Source organism: Mus caroli, chromosome 16, assembly GCF_900094665.2.
Source record: "Mus caroli chromosome 16, CAROLI_EIJ_v1.1, whole genome shotgun sequence".
Lineage (NCBI taxonomy): Eukaryota > Metazoa > Chordata > Mammalia > Rodentia > Muridae > Mus > Mus caroli.
In genome coordinates, this window is record NC_034585.1 from 29,428,109 (window position 1) to 29,453,275 (window position 25,167).

At 43.4% G+C, this 25,167-nt stretch overlaps 2 protein-coding genes across 5 annotated transcripts in view; both read left to right on the top strand.

The window, feature by feature from the left end:
• Positions 1–985: 985 nt before the first annotated feature.
• Positions 986–10,123, top strand: Tctex1d2 (Tctex1 domain containing 2). Of its 2 annotated transcripts, XM_021185202.2 has the most exons (5): positions 990–1,240; positions 4,119–4,252; positions 6,369–6,438; positions 7,940–8,003; positions 9,782–10,123. In XM_021185202.2, exons 1-5 carry the CDS (start codon positions 1,122–1,124, stop codon positions 9,827–9,829), a joined length of 435 nt encoding a protein of 144 aa, XP_021040861.1. In that variant the 5' UTR covers positions 990–1,121; the 3' UTR covers positions 9,830–10,123. The 2 variants fall into 2 exon arrangements, with proteins under 2 accessions (XP_021040862.1, XP_021040861.1); XM_021185203.2 differs by lacking the exons at positions 6,369–6,438; positions 9,782–10,123 and having other exon boundaries at positions 986–1,240; positions 7,940–8,001.
• A 1,745-nt stretch (positions 10,124–11,868) lies between these two features.
• Positions 11,869–25,167, top strand: part of Pcyt1a (phosphate cytidylyltransferase 1, choline, alpha) — a 42,546-nt gene continuing 29,247 nt past the window's right edge. The window contains exon 1 of one of the 3 annotated variants that reach the window (XM_021184604.2): positions 11,869–12,005. The gene's annotated coding sequence lies outside the window, so the exon portion shown is untranslated. Of the gene's footprint in view, positions 12,413–25,167 lie in introns of all 3 variants that reach the window. The other 2 variants (XM_021184606.1, XM_021184605.2) reach the window with 2 other exon arrangements.

Sequence of the window (25,167 nt, forward strand, 5' to 3'; positions counted from 1 at the left end):
GGCGGATTTCTGAGTTCCAGGCCAGCCTGGTCTAAAGAGTGAGTTCCAGGACAGCCAGGGCTACACAGAGAAACCCTGTCTCAAAAAACAAAAAACAAAAACAAAAAGAGGAGAGAACAGCCAGAGACATCTGAAATAGTCCAGAGTACAGAGGGAAAGAAGTAGACGTAGAACATAGACAGGAGATTGGATGTGGTCAGGGCTATCTTTCAGGAAAGCCAGCATGTGTTTTGATACCCTCACATAAGCCTGAGTAGGCTTATGTCTCTTCTACTAGAGGTAAGGGAATTGGTCTCACAATTTCCTGGGCAATGCGGGTTTTTATCTCACAGCTAGAAATACTCTACTCCACTTTGAGCTTATATCTGGATATTTGGGCTATCTTTTGTAGTTTAGAGTTTCCTTTGAACCTCACAAGGGGGTAGAGATGGAAAGCATATTAAGAATATATTGTATGACAAAAATGTAAAATAAAAACAAGCAAACAAAAATGTGTGCTGGGTTTGTTTGGTGGCCAACACCTGTAATCTCAGCATTTAGAAGCCAGAGGTAAGTGGCTCTCTGGGCGTTTGAAACCAGTATGGTCTACAGAGTCATTTCTAAGACAGTCAAGAGGATTTAGAGAAACCCTGTCTCGAAACAAAACAAAATTACATATAAAGTCTACTTGTCTCCTACTTCTAACTCACAAGTTGTCCAAACCCAGAAGGGACGGTGTGCAGTTGTGACCCAGTAGCGTTCTAGTTCCAGCACCCATAAAACTTGGCACCCATAACTCTGTTATCCCAAACCTGGGGAGATGGAGGCAGGAATTAGAGGCCAGTCTGAGCTATTTGCATCCTGTATCAAAAAAATAGGAAGAGAAACAAAAGGAAGTTGGGCTGGGTTTGGTCTGCCTCTCAGTGGCAAGTAGCCGGTTGCCTAACTTCTCTTAAAAAGTCCTGGTCTCGGTTTGGTACTCATTTCCCAGCGGGCTCACGGCCTCCAGCCAGTGCGCAGGCGCAGCGGTGGCCACCACACGTCACGTGTGAGACCCGTTGCCCTAGCGACCTGTGCGGGGATCTTCGGAGCCGCAACGACCACCCTTCCTTCTAGAGATCTGTTGGACCAGACGCAGGGATATGGCTGTGTCCTTCCGCGGCCTGTCCTTATCGGCTCACCCCGAGGGCTTGAGCGAGGTCGACAAGAACTCAGGGGAGCCTGAGAACACCTACATTCTGAGGCCCATTTTCCAGCAAAGGCGCGTAGCAGACAGGGCACGGAGGGCGATGTGGGGATGGGGCCCGGGCGTTTGGGAGCGCGAGCGTCCCTAAGGAGACACGGAGAGGGGCTGGGCTGGGGAAGGGATTGGGCGGGTTTATGCATTCCGACGTAGTGATTTCTCCATCACCGAATTCTGCAGTCTGACTAGCAGGTCTTACCGGGAGCCTAAACTGGCGCTGTGGAAGTGGTTGACTTCTTGGAGGGTTTAGGGGGTGCGCACGCGGGACAGGAAAAATAGAAGCTGGAAACAAGCGGCTTACAAGCAGTACTCATATGGTTACTGTGTGCATACCTGTGCCAGGAAGGATACACTTACTTCTGGCACCTGACTTGTGTCTTTACAAAGCCCTTTTCAAATAGCGTCGATCGCCACCTTAGGTTGCTAGAAGAGGGCGGTCAGTTCAGACCATAGGATATATACATCATTAACTTCATCTTAGAAAAGAAAAAAAAAAAAAAAGGTTCGTGTGCTTGTGGGCGCGGCTGAGTGTTTGGGTGTACGAATGCTACTTAGAATCAGGGGATAACTTTTGGGAATTGGTTCTGTTCTTGAACTATGTGGATCCTGGAGATTGAACCCAGGTATCAGGTTTGGGTACAAGGCCCTTTACCAGCTAGCCATCTCACTGCGCCCAAGAGAGGATTTTTTTGTGTCCCCAAGGTATGCACCTGGTTGGTGAAGGGCTGTAGAGATAGCTCAGTCTGTCACTGCTTGCTCTGAAAGCATGAAGACCTGAGTTCAATTCCTGCACCCCTGTAAAAAGTCGTTGTACACTGTAATCCCGGTGATGGGAATTTGGTCCCAGTAATAGAGAAACAAGACTCTAGGACTCCCTGGCTAGCCATCCTGGCTTCATCTGCAAATCCCAGTGAGATACCCTGTCTCAAAATCATGATGGAGGGCTGGAGATATTTCTCAGTGGTTAACAGCACTGACTACTCCTCCAGAGGCCTGGGGTTGAGTTCCCAGCACCAACATGAAGATCAGATGCTGTCTTCTGGCCTCTGTGGGCAGAGGTTGCATGTGGTACTTAGTGACACATGCAAACAAAATACCCATAAACATAAAATAAGTAAATCCTTAAAAAAAAAAAAAACCAACAACAAACAAGGTAGAGGAGAGTGGCTATATTTCCATAGCAGCTTCATGAAGCCGTTTTCACATGAATATAGAAAAATGCATGTTTTGTTACCTCAGTAAATGTTCTAAATATATAGAATGGTATTGAGCGGTATTTCTCTGTACACAGTGAAGAATGATGTTAGTAACAAACATGCCAGTGATCCTATGAGTTCATATGCGACTTGTCTGAAGAGCGGCTTAGCATTTTATGAAAGACTGAACAAGCATAAGCAAGGGCTGGAGAGATTTGCTCCTCCTGCAGAGTACCCAGCGTGGGTTTCCACCACCCACATGGCAGCTCACAATTGTTTGTAATTCCAAGGGCAGCAGGAGTTACACACACATATATATACAGGGGAAAACACATAAAAATTATATATATATATATATACATATATATACATATATATGTATATATATATGTAAAAAGGAAAAAGCGTAAGCAAACCAGTGAGATGGCTCAGCTGGTAAAGGCACTCGTTTTCAAACCTGATGCCAGAGTTCAATCCTGAGACTTAGGTAGTGAAAGGAAAAAACCAATTCCCATACACATGCCATGACACAAAATAAACGCTTAAAACAAAAAAGCTTAAGAGAAGAAGTAAATAATAATATTGGGTTGGGTCAGTGCTAAGGATTTAAAACAGAGCCTCATGCATGCAAGGATGAGCTACATTCCCAGATCCTTAGATACATTATTTTAATAAGGCCACATTTTGAAATCAGGTTGAGACAAGATCCTGTGCACCTCAGATTGGTTTCAGACTTCCAGTAGAGAGAGATGAGCTTGAATTCCTGATCCTGCTGCCTATAACACTCACACTAAGATTACAGGTTTGAACCACTACAGTGTGGGTGCACGCTGGGGATCAAATCCTAAATCTGAGCATGCTCAGGAGCCACCCTTCACAAAACACCAAGAGCCACAGCCCAGACCTAAACCCTAGAGATCTAATGAAAGCCAGGCAGTGGTGGTGAATGCCTTAATTCGCAGAGGCAGGTGGATCTGAGTTCAAGGCCAACCTGGTTTACTGCTCTTGCAGAGAACCCTGTCTGTCCCATCACCCCACCCCCATCCTCCAGCACCTACATGCTATCTTACAAACATCCCTATATGTAGTTCCAAGGATAAAACACTTATACACAGGAGATAAAAATAAGTAAATCTTAAAAAAATAAAAGCACAGGGACTTAGTCCATTATAGACTGTACTGTAGAATGGGAGCAGTGGACACGGTAGTTTGGTAAGAATGATCAAACCTTAGATTATTGTTAATGATTATTTTGAAAGTAGAACAGATAGAATTCACTCACCAATAAAACTGATTCCCAGGTTTTAGCTTGAAGGCCTGGAAAACTGAGATGAGAGGACTCTATAAAGACCTAGCCTAGGCAAGACAAGACTATTAGAAGCTGAATATGGAATGTCTAATTTTATGTGTGACACTGCTGACAGAACCCAGAGCTTCAACCTATCAGGCAAATGCTTAACCAGCTGAGCTACGTTGTCCTAGGATGTTCATTTTGGGTTGCCTATTAGATATGGAGTGTATTTCAGTCTCAAGTTTGTGAAGGCCATAGATGTAGATGTGGGGCATGAATTGTTTGCTTGTTTATCATCCCTTTATAATAAGAGTGTAAGATAAAAGCCATTAAGACTACTGATCAAAAAGGCTGAAGTGTGAAGGCGAGTGAGGGCTCTGAGCTGACCTTTAGATGTTCTTGGACTTAGGTTTAGACCCTCTGTGGTTAAAGACTGCATCCATGCTGTGCTCAAGGAAGAACTGGCAAGTGCTGAATATTCTCCAGATGAAATGCCTCAGCTTACAAAACGTCTATCAGAAATGATTAAAGATAAGCTAAAAGGTAACATGGGCTGTAAGTAGAAACACCCAGTTCTACCCATTTGTTCTTGCTTACCCCCTTTTTTGTTTCTTCATTTGTTTGGTTTGAGACAGGGTTACTCTGTGCAGCGCTGGCTGTCCTGGAACTCACTCTGTAGACCAGGTTGACCTCAAATTCAAAATATTCTCTTGCCTCTGCCTCCCGAGGGCTGGGATTAAAGGCGTGCACCACCACGCCCGGCTGCCCTGCCCCATCTTTAAACCTAGGATGCAAACTCTGCATTTTTAAAAAGACATTATTCTTCAGTGTCTAGAATTGTATAACTATTTGGTGACTTTTACTTAGACGGCATTTTGAAGATGGTGGGGAAAAGCAAAGATTTTCTCTAAAGCATTACAGGGAGCCACTGTCCAGTAAATCCAAGTACTCAGAAAGGCCTCCTTTCCCTCCTGTCAACTGCCGTTCTCTCCAGCCTTTGACTGTTTAGTCAGTTCAGTACCTTCCCAGGCTGTCCTAGGCCCACCTCTTGCTGAATCCCTAACTGCTTGTTTTCTTTAGCCCTCCATTCCTGCCAAACTCAACATCTAAATACATTTTGTGCTTTTGTCTCTTTTTTGTTTGGTTAGTTTTGTTTGTTTGTTTGTTTATTTATTTATTTAATTTGAGATGGGGTCTGATCATGTAGCTCTGCTGGCCTGCGCTTGCTATGTAGACCAGGCTGGCCTGGAATTCATAGAGATCTGTCTCTGCTTCCTGAGTGACAGGATTAAAGGGGTGTGCCACCATGCCTACCCCCAAAACACTATTTTTAATGTTGTGCCATCAGAAAAGTTGTTATTTTTTTTTAATCTGTGCCATCCCCCTTCTGAGTGTTAGTGATGGAGCTCCAGGCCTCCTGCATGCCAGGCAAATGTTCTACCACACAGTCACAGTCACACATCCAGCCCTGCTGCTCTCCTTTGTATTTTTTCCTTTCTTTTCATTTATTTGGTAATATACCACAGTTTTTATTCCATCTAGGCCACTCTGTAAGAGTGGAAGATTTGTTCTCAAAATAGTGTTCCATTTTCATCTAATACATGAAAATGACAGATATCCTTAGTATCTTTAGTATATTTAGACTGACATGATAAGTATAAAGTTACATTTCTTCTGTAGTCTACACTCAATGGTACATGCAACAGCAGTTTTAAGTAGGTACCCATGTCATTCATGGTAATAAACACTGGGGTACCATGATAAATTGGCACAGTTAATGAATATTAGTTGACATTTATTTCAGGGGATTAAATTCATTACAAAAATTATTTTAGGTACTTTTTTTTTTTTTTGGTTTTTTGAGACAGGGTTTCTCTGTATAGCCCTGGCCATACTGGAACTCACTCTGTAGACCAGGCTGGCCTCGAACTCAGAAATCCTCCTGCCTCTGCCTCCCGAGTACTGAGATTAAAGGCGTGCACCACCACACCTGGCAGTACATTTTATAATATCTGTGCTACTATGTAAGAAAACTAGTGTGCTAAGCCAGCTGAAATGAGCCTCAGAGAGTCAAGTGCAGCTATAAATAACCCTGAGAAAGAAACTGGTTGGCCAGATAAGCTCTTTCTGAAAGAGCTTATCCTTAGCAGTGTTTGTTTGTGTATGAGTGTGGTTTGGTTTTTGTTTTTTGAGACAGGGTTTCTCTGTGCAGCCTTTGGTATCCTGGAACTCACTCTGTAGACCAGGCTGGCCTTGAACTCAGATATCTGCCTTCCTCTGGCTCCTGAGTGCTGGGATTAAAGGTGTGTCTGGAGAGTCCAACAATTCTTAATATCACCTACCCACGCTGTTACGTGTCACTCATGTTTAATATGTTTAAGTTTAATTTTTCTTTATTTCCCCCCCAAAATAAATCTTCCTCTGCCTAGGCTGTCCTCAAACAGACTAAAGAAGTTTAAAGAGAAAGTTAGGCTGTAAGGCTTTACTTCAGGGTAACTTTATAGTTAGGGTTTATCTCTAAGTCTCAGATCCCTAACCTCGCCATCATATTCCTTAAGTACCTGTGGACTGAGTGCTTGCGTCTATTGTGGAAGAATCGGTGTTCAGTAAGTACTTTTACTATGGACTTGAATATAGATAACCTTCTTTTCCTGTCTAGAATTGGGATACGACCGGTATAAAATGGTGGTGCAGGTGGTGATTGGAGAACAGAGGGGTGAAGGAGTATTGTGAGTAGTGGTTTTTTCTTGCCTTTGTAGTCTTGGGAATTATCCAGTGTGAATAGATAATTCAGTAAGCATGTCTTTGTAAAAATGAGGATGGCTTAACAGATGCAACTATAAACTGAAAGGTTCTGGCAACTGAAGAGTAAGGCTAATAATAAGTCTGTGTGGTTCCAAGGCTGAAGTCTTTAGAGTCAGCTCTTCCTTAGTTATGACACTGGTTACACGCTCTGTGCTTGGATGCCAGCATTACTTGTCAGCCCCTTGTCAGCAGGGCCTGACTGTCCTCCTGACCATCCACAGTATCACAGTATTTGTATTTCTCTTTATCCCTAGCTAGGTCTCAAATGAACGAGACTAAGAATATTTAAACAAACTTCACCTCACAATACCTGGGCAGCCATTGATCTAAACAACTAAACTCATCTGGCTAGCCCCCCCACCCCCACCCCACCCAAAATCCCATGATACTTGCAATTTAGTGTTGGTCTGGCATGATGTCTCTGGAACCCCTTCCTATGGTGAATCCCCTCTTACTACCCCCTTCTGTCCCCTAAATGCTCTCTTATGCTCAGCCATTGGCTGATCAGCTTTTATTGACAAGTCAAAGAATAAATGGGGAGCAATGTTTACACAGGAAAAGCAGGAGAGTCTCGACATAATGATTACAATGCTGTGTCAGATTGAAACCAGGTAGCAGGATAGAGAAATCAGCATTTGAATGATACAAGAATAATCTTTATACTGTGCACAGAAACATTATGCCTCTAAAGATTGCAATTCTACTTTTTTTCCTGAGACAGGGTCTCATTGTAGCCTAGGCTGGCCTCAAGTACATTCATGTGGCTGAGAATGTCCCAGAACTCTAGATCTCCTGCCTCCCATTTCCAGGTGCTGGGATTACAGGCTTTCAGGACTGTAACTGGCTTTTGCTTGTTTCTGGAACAGGGCCTCACTATAGCCCAGGTCTTCCCAGTAGCCATCTTCCCCAGTCTCAAAAACATTTTATTTTACTGGTCTGAGCCTCCTAATGAAAGTCCATTTAGAGGACTGAATTCTACCTCACAGTTGCACCTTGCTTGTATATCTTTCTACAAATTACTACGTTGGATGAAGTATTCTGTGGGTCCTTTGTAAGACCTCTTTTCCTATTATTCTTCAAGAACTAAGCCCTCTGGAAGATACATACAAGTGTCCTAGCCAAAGTAATGTACAGTGGAGTTCCACTCTAAGAACCAGAGAGTCCAAGAGGTTGAGTCCTGTAGTTTTCAGACAGCTGGCTGGAGTGCTGAGGTGGCTAGAGACCCTGGGCCCTCACCTCTAGTTGCAAATAGTCACCTATGACTCCCATACTTCCTGGTTGTCCAGCACACATTGCTTTACAAATAGAATTCTATGTACCATGGAAAAGTTTGGGAGCATGGGCCTGTCAGAATCTAGGAAATGGGTTCACTGGGGCAGGTGAGTAGAGCGGTAGACTGCTGACCATTCTTTGTTGGCATTTTAGCATGGCTGCTAGATGTTTCTGGGATGCAGACACGGACAACTACACTCACGATGTTTTCATGAACGTAAGTCCTTGGGAAACTCCTTCATATGTCTTCTTCCTGGAGACATATGGCCATTCCACACCAGACTACTGCTAAAATTTGAGGAAACTATTCTTGAGACATCTCTTAGACTTCTGGATAAGGTGTCTTTTTTGGGGGGGGAGGTATGTGGGTAGAGACAATGTTTCTCTGGATAATCCTAGCTATCCTGGGACTATAAATCATGCTGGCCTTGAACTCAAGAGATCCGCCTGCTTCCCTAGTGCTGGAATTAAAGTCATGTGCCCCACTGTCTGGCATCAGTGGTTTTATTTTAAATTTTACTATTTTATTTGTGAAAAACTGCAAACAGAATTCATAGACATTTCTACGTAAGCAGGACAATGATAAAGTGTCTTCTAATAACATGTTTGTGTACATGCTTACAGTGTTATAGATTGCCCTTAGTAGCTAGCTATGGTGGTGCATACCTTTGATCCCAGCACTCTGGAGGCAAAGGCAGGTATCTTGAGTTCAAGGCCAGCCTGCTTCACAGAGTGAGTTCCAGGACAGCCAGGGCTACACAAGAGAAACCCTGCCTGGAAAAACAAAACCAACCAACCAACCAACCAAAAACACAAAACAAAACCAAGGAAAGGTTGAGGATGCCTTCCAGTTCAGGCTGCAGAGTCTGCTCTTGTGAGGGAGGCCTGGCAGCAGGAGCTTTGTAGCTGTGGCCGTGGGAAGTTGCCCGTGTTCAGGACTGGTCTTTCCTCCTCAGTTAAACCTCTCCAGATAGACTCCCACAGACTTGCTGAGCAGTGTGTCTGAGGTGAATCTAAACCTCGTCAAGTTGACAGTGAAGATTAACCATCATAACCACCCCCACAAATCACTATGTTCCAAAATCCAGTCCTGACAGTCCTTGTAAGAGTAATAATTAACATTAATTTAGAACCATCTGTTCATTTGAACATATCACACTTCACTGAGCTACCAAAGAATCTGGATTAAGATTCTATAAACAAAACTTTCAGTAATAAAATCATCTATTTACCTTAAAGCCACTTCTCAAAACTAAAGAAAAATACAAGCAATTATAAAATGGAAGTAGCCGGGTGTGGCGGCGGGTGGCGCACGCCTTTAATCCCAGCACTCGGGAGGCAGAGGCAGGCGGATTTCTGAGTTCAAGGCCAGCCTGGTCTACAGAGTGAGTTCCAGGACAGCCAGGGCTACACACACACAGAGAAACCCTGTCTCAAAAACCAAAAAAAAAAAAAAAAAAAAAAAAAAAGGAAGTAAAGTAACTGGAGATGCAGAGCTCCTTGTGCCAATGAGCAGAGACAGGAATTGAATCTGTGTGGTTTATTCAGACAGCCGGAGATCTTTCAAAGGTTGTTGCATCTCCTCTCCAGGCAGCAGCTACAGGGAGAAGCAGGGCTGGGAAGGAGACCAAGACATCCTTTCTGGAGCTTAGCCTTATTTGGAGGCCTGTGATGTCTATGTCTTTCATTATCATCGCCCACATTCTTCGTCCATTCAGTTATGTATGGGCTCAGGACCTAACTGAAACCCTGAGTAAAGTATGTAGGCAGGATGTAGAGGGTCACACCTGCAATCCCTACACTTGGGAGGCTGAGGCAGGAAGACCATTCCAAGTTTGAAGCCTTTTGTGTTACATAGCTAGATTCCCTGAAGACAAAAGGGAAAAAAGAAAATTGACAAGGATCTGGTATGTGTCAGTTTCAGTGGCCAGCTTGGCCTACTTTCTCATTAGCACTAACCCTGTGGATTTCTGTTTTCTGTCTTTTTCATTGTAGGACAGCTTATTCTGTGTTGTGGCAGCATTTGGGTGTTTCTACTATTGAATCTTTGGAAAGTGTGACTTCAAGGAACCTTGACTTTTTTATATTGTTAAATTTCCTGACCAAATAAAAACAAGTTGGCACTTTGGTACCTAAAATCTGTTAAGTTGTATATGTTTAAATGGGTTGATTTTATTATGTTATCTCTGCCCTTTCTACATTTGGAAAATATAGAGAAAAGGAGGGGAAAATTCATTTTAATATGTCAGATGACTAGATACTTGGGTATATTTTCTATTCATTGTTCCTTATAAGATGTAAAAAAATATTTATAAAGTAAATTGTTTTCACTCCTTATGTCATGAATAGTTTTTATGCTGTTACAGTTTTTATGACTTTCATAATAGCTGCATTTCTATCATTAGGTTATACCATTTGAATTTTGACCTTTCCTTATCAAGGGGCTAATTTCAAATTTTGCACCATTATAAAAACTCAGAGATGAGTCGAGTCTGTGTATTACTTTCTTTGTACTGTTGCTTTTGTTTCTTCTGGCCTGTTATTTGTGCTCAGCTATTGGCTGACTACCTTATGGCTTACACAGCTCACTAGCTTAAAGGTATATCCCTTTTGTTTAGTGACAGGGTCTGAGAAATTTCAAGTGTACATGAAAGTAGAGCAAGGAGTTTCAGCCAGGTGGTGGTGTCACACACCTTTAAGCCCAGCACCCAAGAGGCAGAAGCAGGTGGATCCCTGTGAATTATACATTAGCCTGCTCTATACAGAGACACCCTGTCTAGAAAATAACCACCACCATAAAAAGATTCCTAGGTTTCTATGTTAGCTACAGTCTAAACTACTATCTTTGTGATACCCATCTCCCCCAGAGAGGCCCTTGGTGTCTCCTCCAGCTACGAAGTCCTTTTTTGGGCTATTTTATCTGCCAAGTCCAAATACCTATTTGAACTTAAGTGTGTGTGCTAGCTTTTAATCATTTTTCTCCTTAGAAGCACCTCAGCAGATGCACAAGTTTACCCATCCTCTTTCCTCTCAGTTATCTTCAAGTAAAAAATGCAAACAAATACATTAAACCCCCCCCCCCATCTTTCTCCTGTAGAGTTTTCTTCCCACTTGCCTTACAGCTATAAAATTGCACAGGGTGTGGTGGCTAATGACCGCACTCTAGAGTCTGAGGCAGGAGGTCCACTGCAAATTCAAGGCCGGCATGGGACAAATAGTAAGGTCCAGGCCAGTCTCGGCAACAGTAAAGGCCATGCCTGATAGTTACTTTTAATTCCCCTCAAAAAGTCTGGAGAGAGAGTTCAGCGGTTAAGAGTTAAAAGCACTTACTGTTCAATTAAGACTAGAATTAGCCGGGCGTGGTGGCGCATGCCTTTAATCCCAGCACTGGGGAGGCACAGGCAGGCGAATTTCTGAGTTCAGAGTGAGTTCCAGGACAGCCAGGGATACACAGAGAAACCCTGTCTCGAAAAACCAAAAAAAAACCCACTAGGGTTCAGGTTCCAGCACCCAGGTATTCACAAAGGCCCGTTAACTCTAGCTCCAAGACATGTCACCCCATTTATGGCCTCCGTGGACACACAAAATCTTAGAAGTGGTGGTGGTGGTGGGAACTCGGCCAAACAAAATCCCCCAAAAGCTCACCGTAGGAAGTTCGTTCCCTAGACTACAGCCTCCTCGGTCTGTGCATTTTTGCTCTCGCCTCTACTCCTGCTCCACTACTTCCCGGGTCGATTTCTAGGCTCGTTTTCTGGTGAGTCAACCCAGGTCCGAATAACTGGCAGACAGAGGGTGAGCTCAGAACCAAGCTCGCCTGCCGGAGCCGGCGGGCTCGAAGTCCTCGGGGAGGTCGGACATCGGAGCCCCAGCCCTGCGGAGAAGGCGAGGGGCGGCGGGCGCAGGGGACGCCGGGAGACCGGCGGCAGGAGGCGCCACACATCCGGAATTCCGGGGCCATCGACCCCGCGCCTGCCTCCAGCGCTTCGGCTCCATCACCCCACGCGCCGGGCCCCGCTGGAAGCGGAACTACTCTGTCAGGTTGTGGTTTTCAGGAATGCGGAGGTGGCATTGACAAGAGGGCGGGCGGGAGGCGGGACTTCCGGTCCGCAGTCCGGTCAGATGTTTCCCGGGCGTCTCCCCGCAACCTATTTGACTTCGCTAGTCAGTGACGCGGCACGGGGAAGGGATCCGAGGGCGACCGGAGCCTGGAGGAGTTGAGGTAAGGAAACTCCGGGTAGTGGGTGCTTTGCGAGGACAAAGGCGGGCTGGGAGCGTGAGGGGGCTGCGACTGAAGAGTGGGCCAGTGACAGCTAGGGAAAGTGTGAAGCAGGAGGCTACTGTGACCGAGGTACAATGACAGCCAAGAGGACTGTGACCCAGGGGTGGCCGCTTGTGAGGGGTCTGCGACCCCCGGAGCAGTAAATGCGAGGGACTCTGACCTCGGAGAGCACGAGGCAGAGGCTGCGACGGGACCATGACCGAGTAAGTATGCAGCAGTGACTACCCGGGGACTGACTGATCGATGGATAGTGACTGAGGGGATTGACCCGAGGGACCATGAAGCAGCGGCTGCGAGGGCGCGCTCACCGACAAGCAGCGACTTTGAGGGCTGACTTGGAGGAGAATGTAAGATCAGGAATTGGGGGTGGTGCTCTGCACTTGTGTTTGTGTACAAAGTGTGAGTGAGTGAGCGAGGGACCCACCCGGCACAGGTCTGACGTAGAAACCGCACTGGTGTGAGACCAGACCAGAGTTTGAATTTTACGGGCAAATTTCCGTGGGTGAGCAACTTAGTTCACCACTGAGCTAGTGTCTTCGTCAGTAAGTGGAAAGTTCAGAGTTGGATTATGCCCCCCAACTCTGAGTCCCAGTTTACTATTGGGCTGTGAAGAGAGTTTAGTTGGATGGCAACTCACTAAATACAGACAACTGGTCTACAATAGAAATTCCCGCTGTGTTCACATAGTAAGGATTTATAAAATAGGTTTCAGGTGTGTTTGCAATGATGCTATAAAGTTAGCTTCCTACATCTTACTACGTATGCAGTAAACGAGCTAAAGTTTGAAAACTGGGTGTGGTGATACACAACTAGAATACAGACACCCAGGAGGCTGCGACAGGTGTTTTCAGTTGGGTTTAAAAATTTTGGTGAAGCCGGGCATGGTGGCGCAAGCCTTTAATCCCAGCACTGGGGAGGCAGAGGCAGGCGGATTTTTGAGTTCGAGGCCAGCCTGGTCTACAAAGTGAGTTCCAGGACAGCCAGGGCTATACAGAGAAACCCTGTCTCGAAAAACAAAAACAAAAAAAAAAACAAAACAAAAAAAAATTGGTGGACTTAAAGTGTTTTGGTTTTGTTTCTTTGCTTTTGCTTGTGAGTTTGTTTCTTCAAGTCAAGGTGACTCTATGTAGCCCTGGTTGTCCTGGAACTCGCTCTGTACACCAGGCTGGCCTTGAACTCAGAGATCTGCCTATTTCTGCCTCACCAGTGCTGGCTCTGAGGCATTAATACAGGATCTCATTATGTATAGCCACTGACCTGGAACCATCTAGACCAGGGTGGCCTTGAACTCACAGAGACTCCTGGCCTCTGCCTCAAGATTAAAGGTGCATGCCACCATGTCTAGCTTTTTGCTGTTGTTGCTTTTTTAGTTTGAGAAGTATTGGGTTTGGATTATTTGAGGTTTTTCTTTCTGTAATGATTCTATGATTAAGGAACTGCAGAGAAGTAAGTGTAGAGATGAGTTAGGAACTGGGACCTGTGCTGGCCACAGGCTCCAACAGATGGCCTTAACTGGAGAAAGCTATTTGACCGTAATCAAGATAGCTAGTTATGATTGAGGACTAAAACACAATTTTTGTTGGGAGAGCCAAAAGCTATATTGAAATAGGGATGGTGATAGTTGTAGAAGCAATAAGGATATAGGCGTTTGTTGTGGAGAAACTGCCAGGAATAGGCATTGAGGAAGGAGAAACTTTGAGGATAACACAGTTTAAGAGCAAAACTGCAAACCCAGAAAACAGTCTGCTAAGAATAAAATAGAAGTAGGGAGAGATAGATCTTCATATTCTATTCAATCTTTATGGTTGGAGTGTCTACAAGTAAATAGAATTGCTATTAAAAAGGTATTGGGTCAGGTGTGGTACCAAATGTCTTTTATTCCAGCACTTGGGAGGTACAGATAGGGATATCTCTGAGTTCAAGGCCAGCCTCAACTGCAAATGGAGTATCAGAACAGCCAGGATTGCATAGAAAGACTTTGTCTAAAAAAAATTAAAAATTATAAAAAAAAAGATACTGGGACAGGGCATGGTAGAACATACCTTTAAAGACCAGCCTGCTCTCCATAGTAAGCTTCAGGCCAGTCAGGAGAGAGAGAGAGAGAGAGAGAGAGAGAGAGAGAGAGAGAGAGAGAGAGAGAATATGAATATCTCAAAACAAAACAATCGTAACAGGAATTTGAAAGCTAGCTGTAGTTGTATATATCCTATCGTTTGAGAAGTTGAGGCTGGAGGATGGTGAATCCTACGTTAGCCTGGGCTGTTTTAACTTCACCACAGTGTATTAATCTGGTTACCTACCTAATAGCCACCCTTCTCACTGTACACTTTGCAATAGGGAAAGAAGAATCAGAAAGGTTCTTAAGTGGAAATTGCTGAGGGCTTGGAGGACTATCCTGGCCTGACCAGTTACACCTTTATGACGAGTGCTTATGTACTTGACATATATTCTACACAACCAGAAGGAACTAGAAGGGAACCTGCTTGAACTTCACTTCTCTAGGGAATTGGCTAGTTTTTGCTTGTGCTTGTTTGTTTTTGTTTTTAATTTGGGGTTTAAACCAAGGCTGATTTGCCGATTTCCTTCAAAGCAAGCTAGCAAAATGGCTGGGTATGATGGTACAGGCCTGTACGTTCAGCAGCTGGGTGGTAAAGGCATGAGGATCAGAAGTTCACGGTCATCCTTGAACTCTTTCCTTGGCTGCATAGAGTTTGAGGCCAGCCTTAGTGAGAACCAGTATGGTGACTTTATTGAGAGAGAATGAGCTTATGATTTCTCCTTGTATAAATATGGAGAGTTTGTCGTTCTGGGGACCTCCTCATAAGGAACATGGTCTCCCTGGGTTCCAGGCTGCTTTTCCTGATGTTAACACTCACTCACTCTGGTCTCCCTGGGTTCCAGGCTGCTTTTCCTGATGTTAACACTCACTCACTCTGGTCTCNCTGGGTTCCAGGCTGCTTTTCCTGATGTTAACACTCACTCACTCTGATTATGGGAAGGATTATTTCTTTCCTTTTCCAAAATAATATTTTAATTTATTATTTGGGAGTTTCACATAATGAACGCCATCACGTTCACATCCCAGTCTTCCCAATCCAACTGCTACCCTTGTGACCTCCCTGAGAAAAAGGACAGAAAAAAGGTCAGCTTTGTGTTGCCCATAGACTCACTGGAGCATGGTCAAACTAGGATTATTCCATATACTTATTTTAGGTTTAGATTTCCTAAATAATTGAATTATTGTTGTTTATTTTTTGAAGTACACTTTCTAGGTAGGTGTACAGCAGGGCATCCTCCCACCCCCACCCCACCTCACTCCTTCTGGTTAACTGCCAGAACCACAAGTTAAAAACTGTATTCGTTTGAGGCTTTCTTCATTTGAACTAGGGTGAGTGCCAGCGAACGAGGGGAGCCCTCTCCTTCCTTCTGGTCTGCAAAGCTGTTACATCACAGCCACAGCTGTTTACTAACCAACCGCTCTTGACATGAGGGCTGCTAAAAATAGGGACATGGGGTTTGCTCTATACTTGAGAAATGAGTGTATGACTCTTAAGAAAGGGGTGGGTTTGGTTTTGTATTTGAGATCTACCTTGAATGTGATTATTTGTTGACTTTATGGTCACAGAACAGGGTTCTTTTTTGTGGTATAACGGAACCTCATGAAGTCTGTTTTTCAGAGTAATGTCTTGTCTTTTCTTTTCTTTCTTTTTTCCTTTTTTTTAAAAAAAAAATTTAGGCAGGGTTTCTTTGGGTAACCTCCGCTGTCTTGGAACTCACTCTGTATACCAGGCTGGCCTCTAACTCACAGAGATCCACCTGTCTCTGCCTCCCTAGTGTGGGGATTAAAAGTGTACACTACCACTACCTGGCATGTTTTCCTTTTCCTGTTTTTCTTCTCTCTCTCTCTCTCTCTCTCTCTTGAAGCAGGATTTCACATAGCCTAGGCTGTCTTCCAACTTGCTGAGCAACTGGGAATGACCTTGAACTCCTGATTCTCCTGTCATTACCTCCCAAATGCTGATACCACAGATACAAACCACCACACTTAGCTTAAAGTAATTTTCTTTTCTTTTTTGTTTTTGTGAGAATGAGTCTTACTATATAGCCCTGGCTGGCCTGGACCTCACTATGTAGACCAGACACATAGAGATCCACCTGCTCCTACCTCTTAAATGCTGAGCCAGAAGAGAGCATTGGATCTCCTGGAACTAGAATTGCAGACAGTTTTGAGCTGCCACATCGGGTCTAGGAGTTGAACCCAAGGCCTCTAGAAGAGCAGCCAGAGCTCTTAACTGCTGAGCCTGCACCACATCAGTGGAATACTTTTCTTACATACAAAATTAAAATACATAGGATTATAAAAAAGTCAACTATATTGCAAGTTATGCTTTGAAATTCACTTTTACATTTAGAACTGTAATTAAAATTAGAAATTTAGATGTCAAGCCAGGCGTGGTGGCGCACGCCTTTAATCCCAGCACTTGGGAGGCAGAGGCAGGCGGATTTCTGAGTTCGAGACCAGCCTGGTCTACAAACTGAGTTCCAGGACAGCCAGGGCTATACAGAGAAACTCTCTCGAAAAACAAAACAAAACAAAATTTAGATGTTGTTATAACTTTTTAGTCTCTATAATGTGATACACACAAGGGAGTTATATAAATTGCACTAACCCTATATTAGAAAGTTAAGGTACATTTCTTAAAAACGTGTTACTATTTATTGGAGTGTGTGTGTGTGTGTGTGTGTGTGTGTGTATGTATGTATGTATGTATACGTACATGTGTACATCCATGTCACAGTAGAGGTGTGGAGGTCAGGACAACTCTGGAGATTTTTCTTCTTCCACTTTATGTGGATTGTAGGAATCAAACTCAGATTGTCAATTTGCTCAGCAATATCTTTATCTTCTTAGCTTTGTAGTAATCGCTAGCCCTATAGTATAATTTATTGAAATAATTCTATTTCTATACTGTCTTTTACCTTAGATTGTATAGTCCTAGGTAAAATTTGTCAACAGATGATTTGTTAAAACTGATTCTGATGCTGGCATCATGATACATGCCTTTAATCCCAGCACTCAAAGGCTAAGGTAGGAGAATCACTGTGAGTTCAAGACCAGCCTGGTTCACACAGCAAGTTCCAGGACAGCCAGGTTACATGCAGATACCTTGTCTTAAACCAAAACTAATGGAGTTCTGTCTTCATCTACAGATCTGAGTTGTCCAACTTGTTTAATATGTCAGTAAATATTTTGGATTTGCAGGTCACAAGTCTCTTTTGCAACTATTCACCTCTGCTGTGCTGCATTAAAACTTACAGAAGCAGGCAGTGGCCATCACAGGCCTGCCAAAAAGTCTGTTCACTCCCACTCTGGGAGTTCTGCTTTTTTTTCTTTTCTTTTTAAATGTATTTATTTATTTTATGCATGTATGCTCTATCTGTATGTATACCTGCACGCCAGAAGAGGGTATCAGATCCCATTACAGATGGTTGTAAGCCACCATGTGGTTGCTGGGAACTCAGGACCTTTCGAAGAGCAGTCAGTGCTCTTAACAGCTGAGCCAGCTCTTCAGCCCTGGAGTTCTAGTTCTTACATAAAGTCCTTCTTCCTCATTTAGGCTAGTCCCATCTTCTCTTAAACTTCAAAAGACTTTCCAGAAGCAGTAATGGGGCTGCTGCAAGGCCTGAGTGCACAGTAGATGACATGATTAACGAATATCGAGAGTGTTAGGTGCATGCCTTAGAATGCACAGAACTTATTAAGGTCCAGCATAGTAGACACAGGTAAAGGTTCCACATACAGAATACGCTTGCTCACTCAGATGGCAGAAGCTTGCTGAGATGACAAACTGCTGAGGGAAGGGACATCTCTCTTGTTCTGCATAGTTCCCTCTGGTAATCAGTCTAATTGCTGAAGTTGGGAAAGGTATGTGTGGTTTCAGTTTGGAATTAATTAGGCTGTCACATACTTTTGGAACCACTTCCTTTTTTGCCCTGGGGTGCTTGCTAAGTCTAATAACAGTTAAGTATAATAGAAGGGTTGGGTGAGAGTCTCTAAAATTGTACTTATAGGGGCCTTTCATCTTGAAGACACAACCATGTGCATGCCTGAACTAAGTAAGGTTTTGTCTCCCTCAGGACACTCGTCTTGAAAAGGTGCTTGGTAAGACAAGTTCAGTGGACAAAAATAATCCAGTAGATAAAGGTGTTGTCACAAAACCTGATGACCTGATTTCCATCTATGGAACCCACATTGGAAGGAGGGGAGAGAACCAACTCCGCAAATTGTCCTCTGACCTCCTCATATATGCAGTGGTACATGCACACCAATATCCATGCTCACACACTTGCATGTGCTCACACAATGTTAAAAAAAATAAACAAAAAAAACTTCTAAAAATAAACTTTTTTTTTTTTTTTTTTTTTTGGTTTTTCGAGACAGGGTTTCTCTGTGTAGCCCTGGCTGTCCTGGAACTGACTTTGTAGACCAGGCTGGCCTCGAACTCAGAAATCCGCCTGCCTCTGCCTACCAAGTGCTGGGATTAAAGGCGTGCGCCACCACGCCTGGCTAAAAATAAACTTTTTAAATTAAATAAAGATAAAAAGACTTGAAGAAGGTCATTCCTTAATATCCCCTCTCTGCTGTCCCACCCCTGCATACACATTTGTACATGTTTAGCTGATTCCATGTGTCCAAGAAGGCATGTACTGGAACAGTGAAGAACAGGGCAGTCAGTGTGTCCTGGGAGGTGAGTCAGCAGAAGCACTGCCAGGTGATGAGCTTCCGAAGAGAGACGGACAGCAGGCACAGATGCTGCACTGTGAGTCTTGAGAGCACTTGGGAGACACGAATACAGCTAGTAGGCTGGGTGGGAGGAGGTGACATTGATGTCCACATTTACAATGTGTAACTAAGAAGGTGACAGGCAGGGGGGGCGGAGGTCCACTGTTGGCCCCTGTGTCTTTGTTACAGCTGTTTGGGAAACTCTTTCTGAAGGATAAAGCACTAGGAAGGAAAAAGGCAATGTCTCCTGCGAGCTGGAGAGATGGCTCAGCAGTTAAGAGCACTGACTATTCTTCCAGAGGTCGTGAGTTCAATTCCCAGCAACCATATGGTGGCTCACAACCACCTGTAACAGGGATCTGACACCCTCTTCTGGGGTGTTTGAAGACAGCTACAGTATACTCATATAACTAAAATAAATGTTTTCTTTCTTTTTTTTTTTTAAAGTTTGTTTAAAAAAAAAAAAAAAGAAATGTTTGCCTGCCTTCATAGAGCTAACGAGGGAGTTCTATATTGTCTGCAACTTATTTCTTCCCTGACTCTTCCCTGTTGAATTAACTAAGAACTGAATGTTTCCTGGGCACTAGAGATCATTACTAGACACTGCATTATGAGTTTTGAATCATATTTTAATTTTTTGCAAGTGGTAGACAAATCGCTATTAGCTGACTTAGGCAAAAGGAGAGTGTATTTGTTGTTGTAATAAATAGTTCTGGGTCTGGCTTCTTACCATCAGGTCCTCTTTATCTATGCTGACTTCCTAGCCTTTCCTCCCAGTTTTAAGATGGCCACTAAGTTGGTCCCAGGGTCAAATCCATAAAATCAGGAGTAATAGTGTTTGCCCAAGTGTTTTCATCTCTACAGTCCCATTTCTTTTGTGTGGACTGGTTTAGGTCTTGTACCACTGCCCCCACCCCCTTCCCAGCATCTTGTAGCTGGGAGGCTTGATTGCTGATTGGTTTAGGTTTGCCACATGGGATCAATTGCTAGGGCGAGGGAGAAGGCACAGGGAGGAAATGAACCTCCAAATGTAAAGGAGGCCTTTTTTAGGTCAGGGAGATTGAATGTGTGGAAAGGCAAACAACAAATGTCCAGTATAATCAGGATTTATGGTCTAATTTCTTATTTGATCTTTACCATGACTCTAGAATTAAGTATATTTTATTGAAGCCTTTCTTAATCACAGGAAGAAACTCCTAGCCTCCTAAAGTTAAGCTTGGAGGACCTAGAATTAAATCTCAATTTAATTGGGACCTGAGTACTTGTGGGAAGGGAGCCTAGTGTTTATGAAAAGTGATGTTAAATCCTGCCTGACATTGTAGTATACAAAAGCAATATAGTGTTCTGATTCAGAACACAGACTGTAGACACAGAATTCCTGGGTTCAGATGTTTTTGAGAGGGATCCAGTATATCTTATGTACTGGCCACCCATGCCTTACCGCCCCCCACCCCCCCAAAAAAAAAAAGTTGTATGGAATCCAGAAAGAAAAATCCTGCTTTTCCCCTGTGTTAGATGGGCGAGCTCAGTGAAATCATGTGACCTCACTGAGCTTCAGTCTCCTCTTGCACAAGGTGGGGATGAGGGCCAGCACCGTGGCATGGGGTTATGGGGATGGTTACATTATTTAATATGCATAGGGGGCTTATAACTTCCTGACGCACAGAACACTCTATTTGCTATGATTATTGTAATTAGTGTTATTATAATCTTTGGGGCTGCCATGTAGGAATGTGGATTGTTTGTTAGCACAATAAAATAGATTTACATCCATTTGAACATACTCATTAAGAATTCCAAATATATTCTATAATTTATCTATCTATTTATTTATTTTGTTTTTTCTTTTTTTTTTGTTTGTTTGTTTTTTTGGTTTTTCGAGACAGGGTTTCCCTGTGTAGCTCTGGCTGTCCTGGAACTCACTTTGTAGACCAGGCTGGCCTCGAACTCAGAAATCCGCCTGCCTCTGCCTACCAAGTGCTGGGATTAAAGGCGTGCGCCACCACGCCCGGCTATTTTGTTTTTTCAAGACAGATTTTTCTGTGTAACAGTCCTGGCTGTCCTAGAACTGGCCTTGTAGACCAAGCTGGCCTTGAACTCAGAGATCTACTTGCCTCTGCCTTCTGAGTGCTAGGATTAATAGTGTGTACCACCAAGCCTAGCTGATAAAACTCTCTTATTGTATTTTATCTAAGGGATATTAGGGTGCTTTTGGAAAGGAGGGCTCTCGTGATGTATCACATTGTTATATGAGGCTATCTGTTTATCCTGATCAACATTTTCAGTAGTGCCTTATCTATTAAAATCATAAAACCAAGCTTTTTTGGCAGATGTGGTAGCTTGCACCTATAATCTCTATACCTGAAAGGCTGAGGCAGGAGGATTGCTATTCATTTTTAAGGCTAACCTGGACAATATAGTGAGTTCCAGGTCAGAGTGAGACCCTGTAATGGCTATTCTTGGTTGTAAACTTAACTATATCTGGGATGATCTACAATCCAGAATTGGAAGGCTCACCTGTGATCCAGATCTTGAGGCTGGAAGATACAAGTTTCTGACCTGGATCTTGGCATGGAGATCTTGAGGCATGGTGGCTATGAAGCCCAGGAGACTAAGGCAAGGAGATCTCTTCTTCTCCTGCTTGTATTTACTTGCCAGCACATCTGTTGGAATATACCGAACAACTACTAGATCCTTGGACTTCCCATTCACAGCTGACCATTGTTGGGGAGTTGGACTATAGACTGTAATTCATCATAACAAATTCCCTTACTATATGGATAGAGACTATCCATAAGTTCTGTGACTCTAGAGAACCCTGACAAATACAGACCTTGTCTCAAAAAAGAAGCTGGGTAGTAGTGGTGTGTACCTTTAATCCCAGCACACAGGAGGCAGAAACAGGCAGATGTCTGAGTTTGAGGACAGCCAGGGCTACACTGAGAAACTGTGTCTCAAAAAAACCAAAAGGAGGAGAAGGAGGAAGAGGAGCAGCAGCAGCAGCCACTGTTGTCCAAGTTGCTTTTTTAATTTACTGAATATGTGAAGTTATGGTAAGGAACTCACATGGTAGGTGGCATTCAGATTAAGTTATCTCAACAGATTAATTTATCTCAACAGATTAAAACAAAGAACAGCATGAACCTTTTTAGAATTATGATTAAAATTAACTTTAAAAGGAATAAGTCTATTATAACCTTTTAGATGTAAAGGTCAGTTGGTATTTCTGTATCACCACAGATAATGGCTGTGAGTCTCTGTTCTAGGTAGAGGTGTTTCTCCACGAACATCTGACCTTTCTTTGTACTACAGTAGTATCTCTAGTGAAAATCTATTCTGAAATGCCTTGTGTTGCCCTGAGGTGCCCAGTCCATTGGTAGATAATTCCTGAAAAGAGTTTATTATATTCAATTAAAACCTGTCTCTCAGTTGGGAAGTGGTGATGAACACCTTTCATTCCAGCACTTGGGAGTCAGAGGCAGACTAAGCTGGTCTAGGCATACCTGGTGTACAGAGTGAATTCTAGGACAGCCAGAGCTGTATAGAGACTCCGTCTTACAAAACCAATGTATCTAGAACCTTCCAGTAAGTAATCTACTTTTTGTTGTCTGGCCCTTCAGAGTAAGTGACACATCGAAGTAGAAACTTAAGGGTCCTGTGGAGAGTCCGTTATGTTGGATGGTGTGTTGCTGGAGCAAGCACATGAAAGAGTGCTTCAGAAAAGTGGACGTAGGTGAAGGGCTAAGGCAGACTTGTGAAGGAACGTTTTACTGAAGCAGACACAGGAGAGAGGATGTCCTGCTAAAGCAAGCATGTTAAAGAACACGTGATGAAGGATTCTTCACTAATGACATGCATGTATTGATCTGCCTTACATTGCATAGTTGAGATCCATTTCTTGGGACTTCATAGAGAGAAAATGCACTAAAAAACTTCTGATGGTGTGCTGCAGTTTCTTGTTGCTTCCATTGACTCAGTTTGATTGGCAGATTAATGTCAGCTGAGACAGAGTCAGGTGCTGAGACAAGACTTGTGGTGAGGCAAGACCCATGGAGAACACATGATGTTTGGAGGGTATAAATAGGACTCAATGGACAGTAACGGAGGCTGAGCTCGGCTTGCTTATAGAGCTAGCTGTATAACACTTGTTGGTTTTGAGTCTTCACCAATCTTCGCTTTGCTGAGAGAGGCACTGCAGAGAACTTTTCCTGGTGTTCCTATTGGCCCTGGTCCCTCCTGCTGATTTGTGCCCAGGCAGAAGCCTGGCTGTCTCTGCTAGGTAGTGCCAGGCTGCTGACTCCTGTTTGCTATCCCGACTACCAGAACTGGACTGCTGATGTATCTGTGAATTGTTTGCAAGAGGATTGAGCTGCCACTGTTGACCTGTGAACTCAACTGTCAACAACACAGATGGGAGTTGCTCCAAAAGAACCATTTCTAAACAGGTCCACTTCCCCCGTATCCACTACCTAAAAAGGCTAAAAGGGAGGTTAAAGCATCTAAAAAACACCATTAAAAATAAGGTTTAAGCTGGGCAGTGGTGGCGCACACCCTTAATCCCAGCACTTGGGAGGTAGAGGCAGGTGGATTTCTGAGTTTGAGGCCAGTCTGGTCTATACAGTGAGTTCCAGGGCAGCCAGGGTTACACAGAAAAACCCTGTCTGGAAAAAAAAAAAAAAGAAAGAAAGAAAAGAAAAAAAAGGTTTAAAAAATTGTCAAACACATGCATATATATATAAAGATAATTATTCGGTACCTTTTTATATGGTTGAGGATTGCATTAATAAATTGTCTACTAGTGTTTTCTGATACCAACTGATTTTTTTTCACTTAGTTATTTACTTATTTGTTTGTTGGTCAAGATCTTTCTATGTAGCCCTAGCTATCATGAAATTCACTGTGTAGACTAAGTTGGTCTTTAACTCACAGAGATCTACCTGCCTCTGCCTCCTGAATACTTGGATTAAAGGTGTTGATAGCGCTGGGCATAGTATTGCACCCTTTTAATCCCAGCATTTGGGAAGCAGAAGTGGATCTATGTGAGTTCCAGGCCAGCCTGGTCTGCAAATCAAGTCCAGGACAGCCAGGGCTCTGTAACAGAGAAACCCCTTATCTCAAAGTGGTGTGTGTGTGTGTGGATAGGTCAAAGGGTTGTAAACACTGAGTTTTAATAATTTTAAAGTGCCTTTGGCAGGCAGGTGTTACATAAATGCTCAGCATTAGTAAAGGTGTTCTTTGTTTTTGGAGACAGGGTTTCTCTGTGTAGCCCTGGTTGTCCTGTAGACCAGGCTGGCCTTGAATTCATAGATATCTACCTGCCTTTGCCGCCCAAATACCAAGATTAAAGGTGTACACCACCACCCATCTGTAAATAAATCTTAACAAGAAAAAAGGGCTATTATTAAATTGGCCTTTGAATCTGCAAACTGTGAACTAGTATCTATATAAGTTAATGGGTCTCAGGTATTTTGTTATAGTAAGGCAAAATGGACTAATACAGGAAGTCGGTATGAAGGAGTGAGCTTGTTAATATTAGACCTCAGACTCTCCCCCTGGAGAAGGATCAGCCATATTTTGTGTACTGTCCCTGAGCTACCTAGTGTCGCAGCCACTTCAAGAGAACACTAGGATATGCTTCCTAAATCTTGTATTCTACCTTTACTCATCTGCTGAACTCAGCCCTTCCCTTGAAAAGTAAGACATTTCCTTTGTTCTATGGGTTACTTGGGCCTCTACCTCAGTATCCCCAACTGCAAGTGGGAATCATTACTCCAGGATATTTCACCTGGGATCTATCTTAGTGTATCCTTACATCAAAAAAGAAATGTGTTTTTAAAGTTTATTCCCTCTTCCTATTCGTCTCCCTATCCCCATCCCTCTCCCGTGTGTGTGTGTGTGTGTGTGTGTGTGTGTGTGTGTGTTCACGCGTGCATCATGTGTGTCTGTCTCTCACTGGCTCAGGAATGACTTTCTATTGGAAATTGGATGAGAAGCCACTCTTGTCACACTGTAGCAAGGAAGTTATCAGATTGGGTACTTCACCTTTGACTATGGAAGCGACTACTAACTGAGTACAACGTATGTGCCTGCCTTTAATCTCAGCACTTTCGAGGCAGAGGCAGGTGCATCTCTGTAAGTTCAAAGCCAGGTTGATCTGCAGAGTAAGTTCTACCAAGGCTACGTAGAGAAACTTTGTCTCAAAAAACAAATAAAAGATTAATTTATTTGGTAAAAGGGATTCTTTCTTCTTCTTCTTCTTCTTCTTCTTCTTCTTCTTCTTCTTCTTCTTCTTCTTCTTCTTCTTCTCCTTCTCCTTCT

Excerpts from the sequence above, each read along its gene's own strand:
- Tctex1d2 (XM_021185202.2), top strand. The coding sequence starts at position 1,122 with ATGGCTGTGTCCTTCCGCGGCCTGTCCTTATCGGCTCACCCCGAGGGC. Across the intron at positions 6,439-7,939 it reads CAGAGGGGTGAAGGAGTATT|CATGGCTGCTAGATGTTTCT; the intron begins GTGAGTAGTGGT and ends TTGGCATTTTAG. Across the intron at positions 8,004-9,781 it reads CTCACGATGTTTTCATGAAC|GACAGCTTATTCTGTGTTGT; the intron begins GTAAGTCCTTGG and ends TTTTCATTGTAG.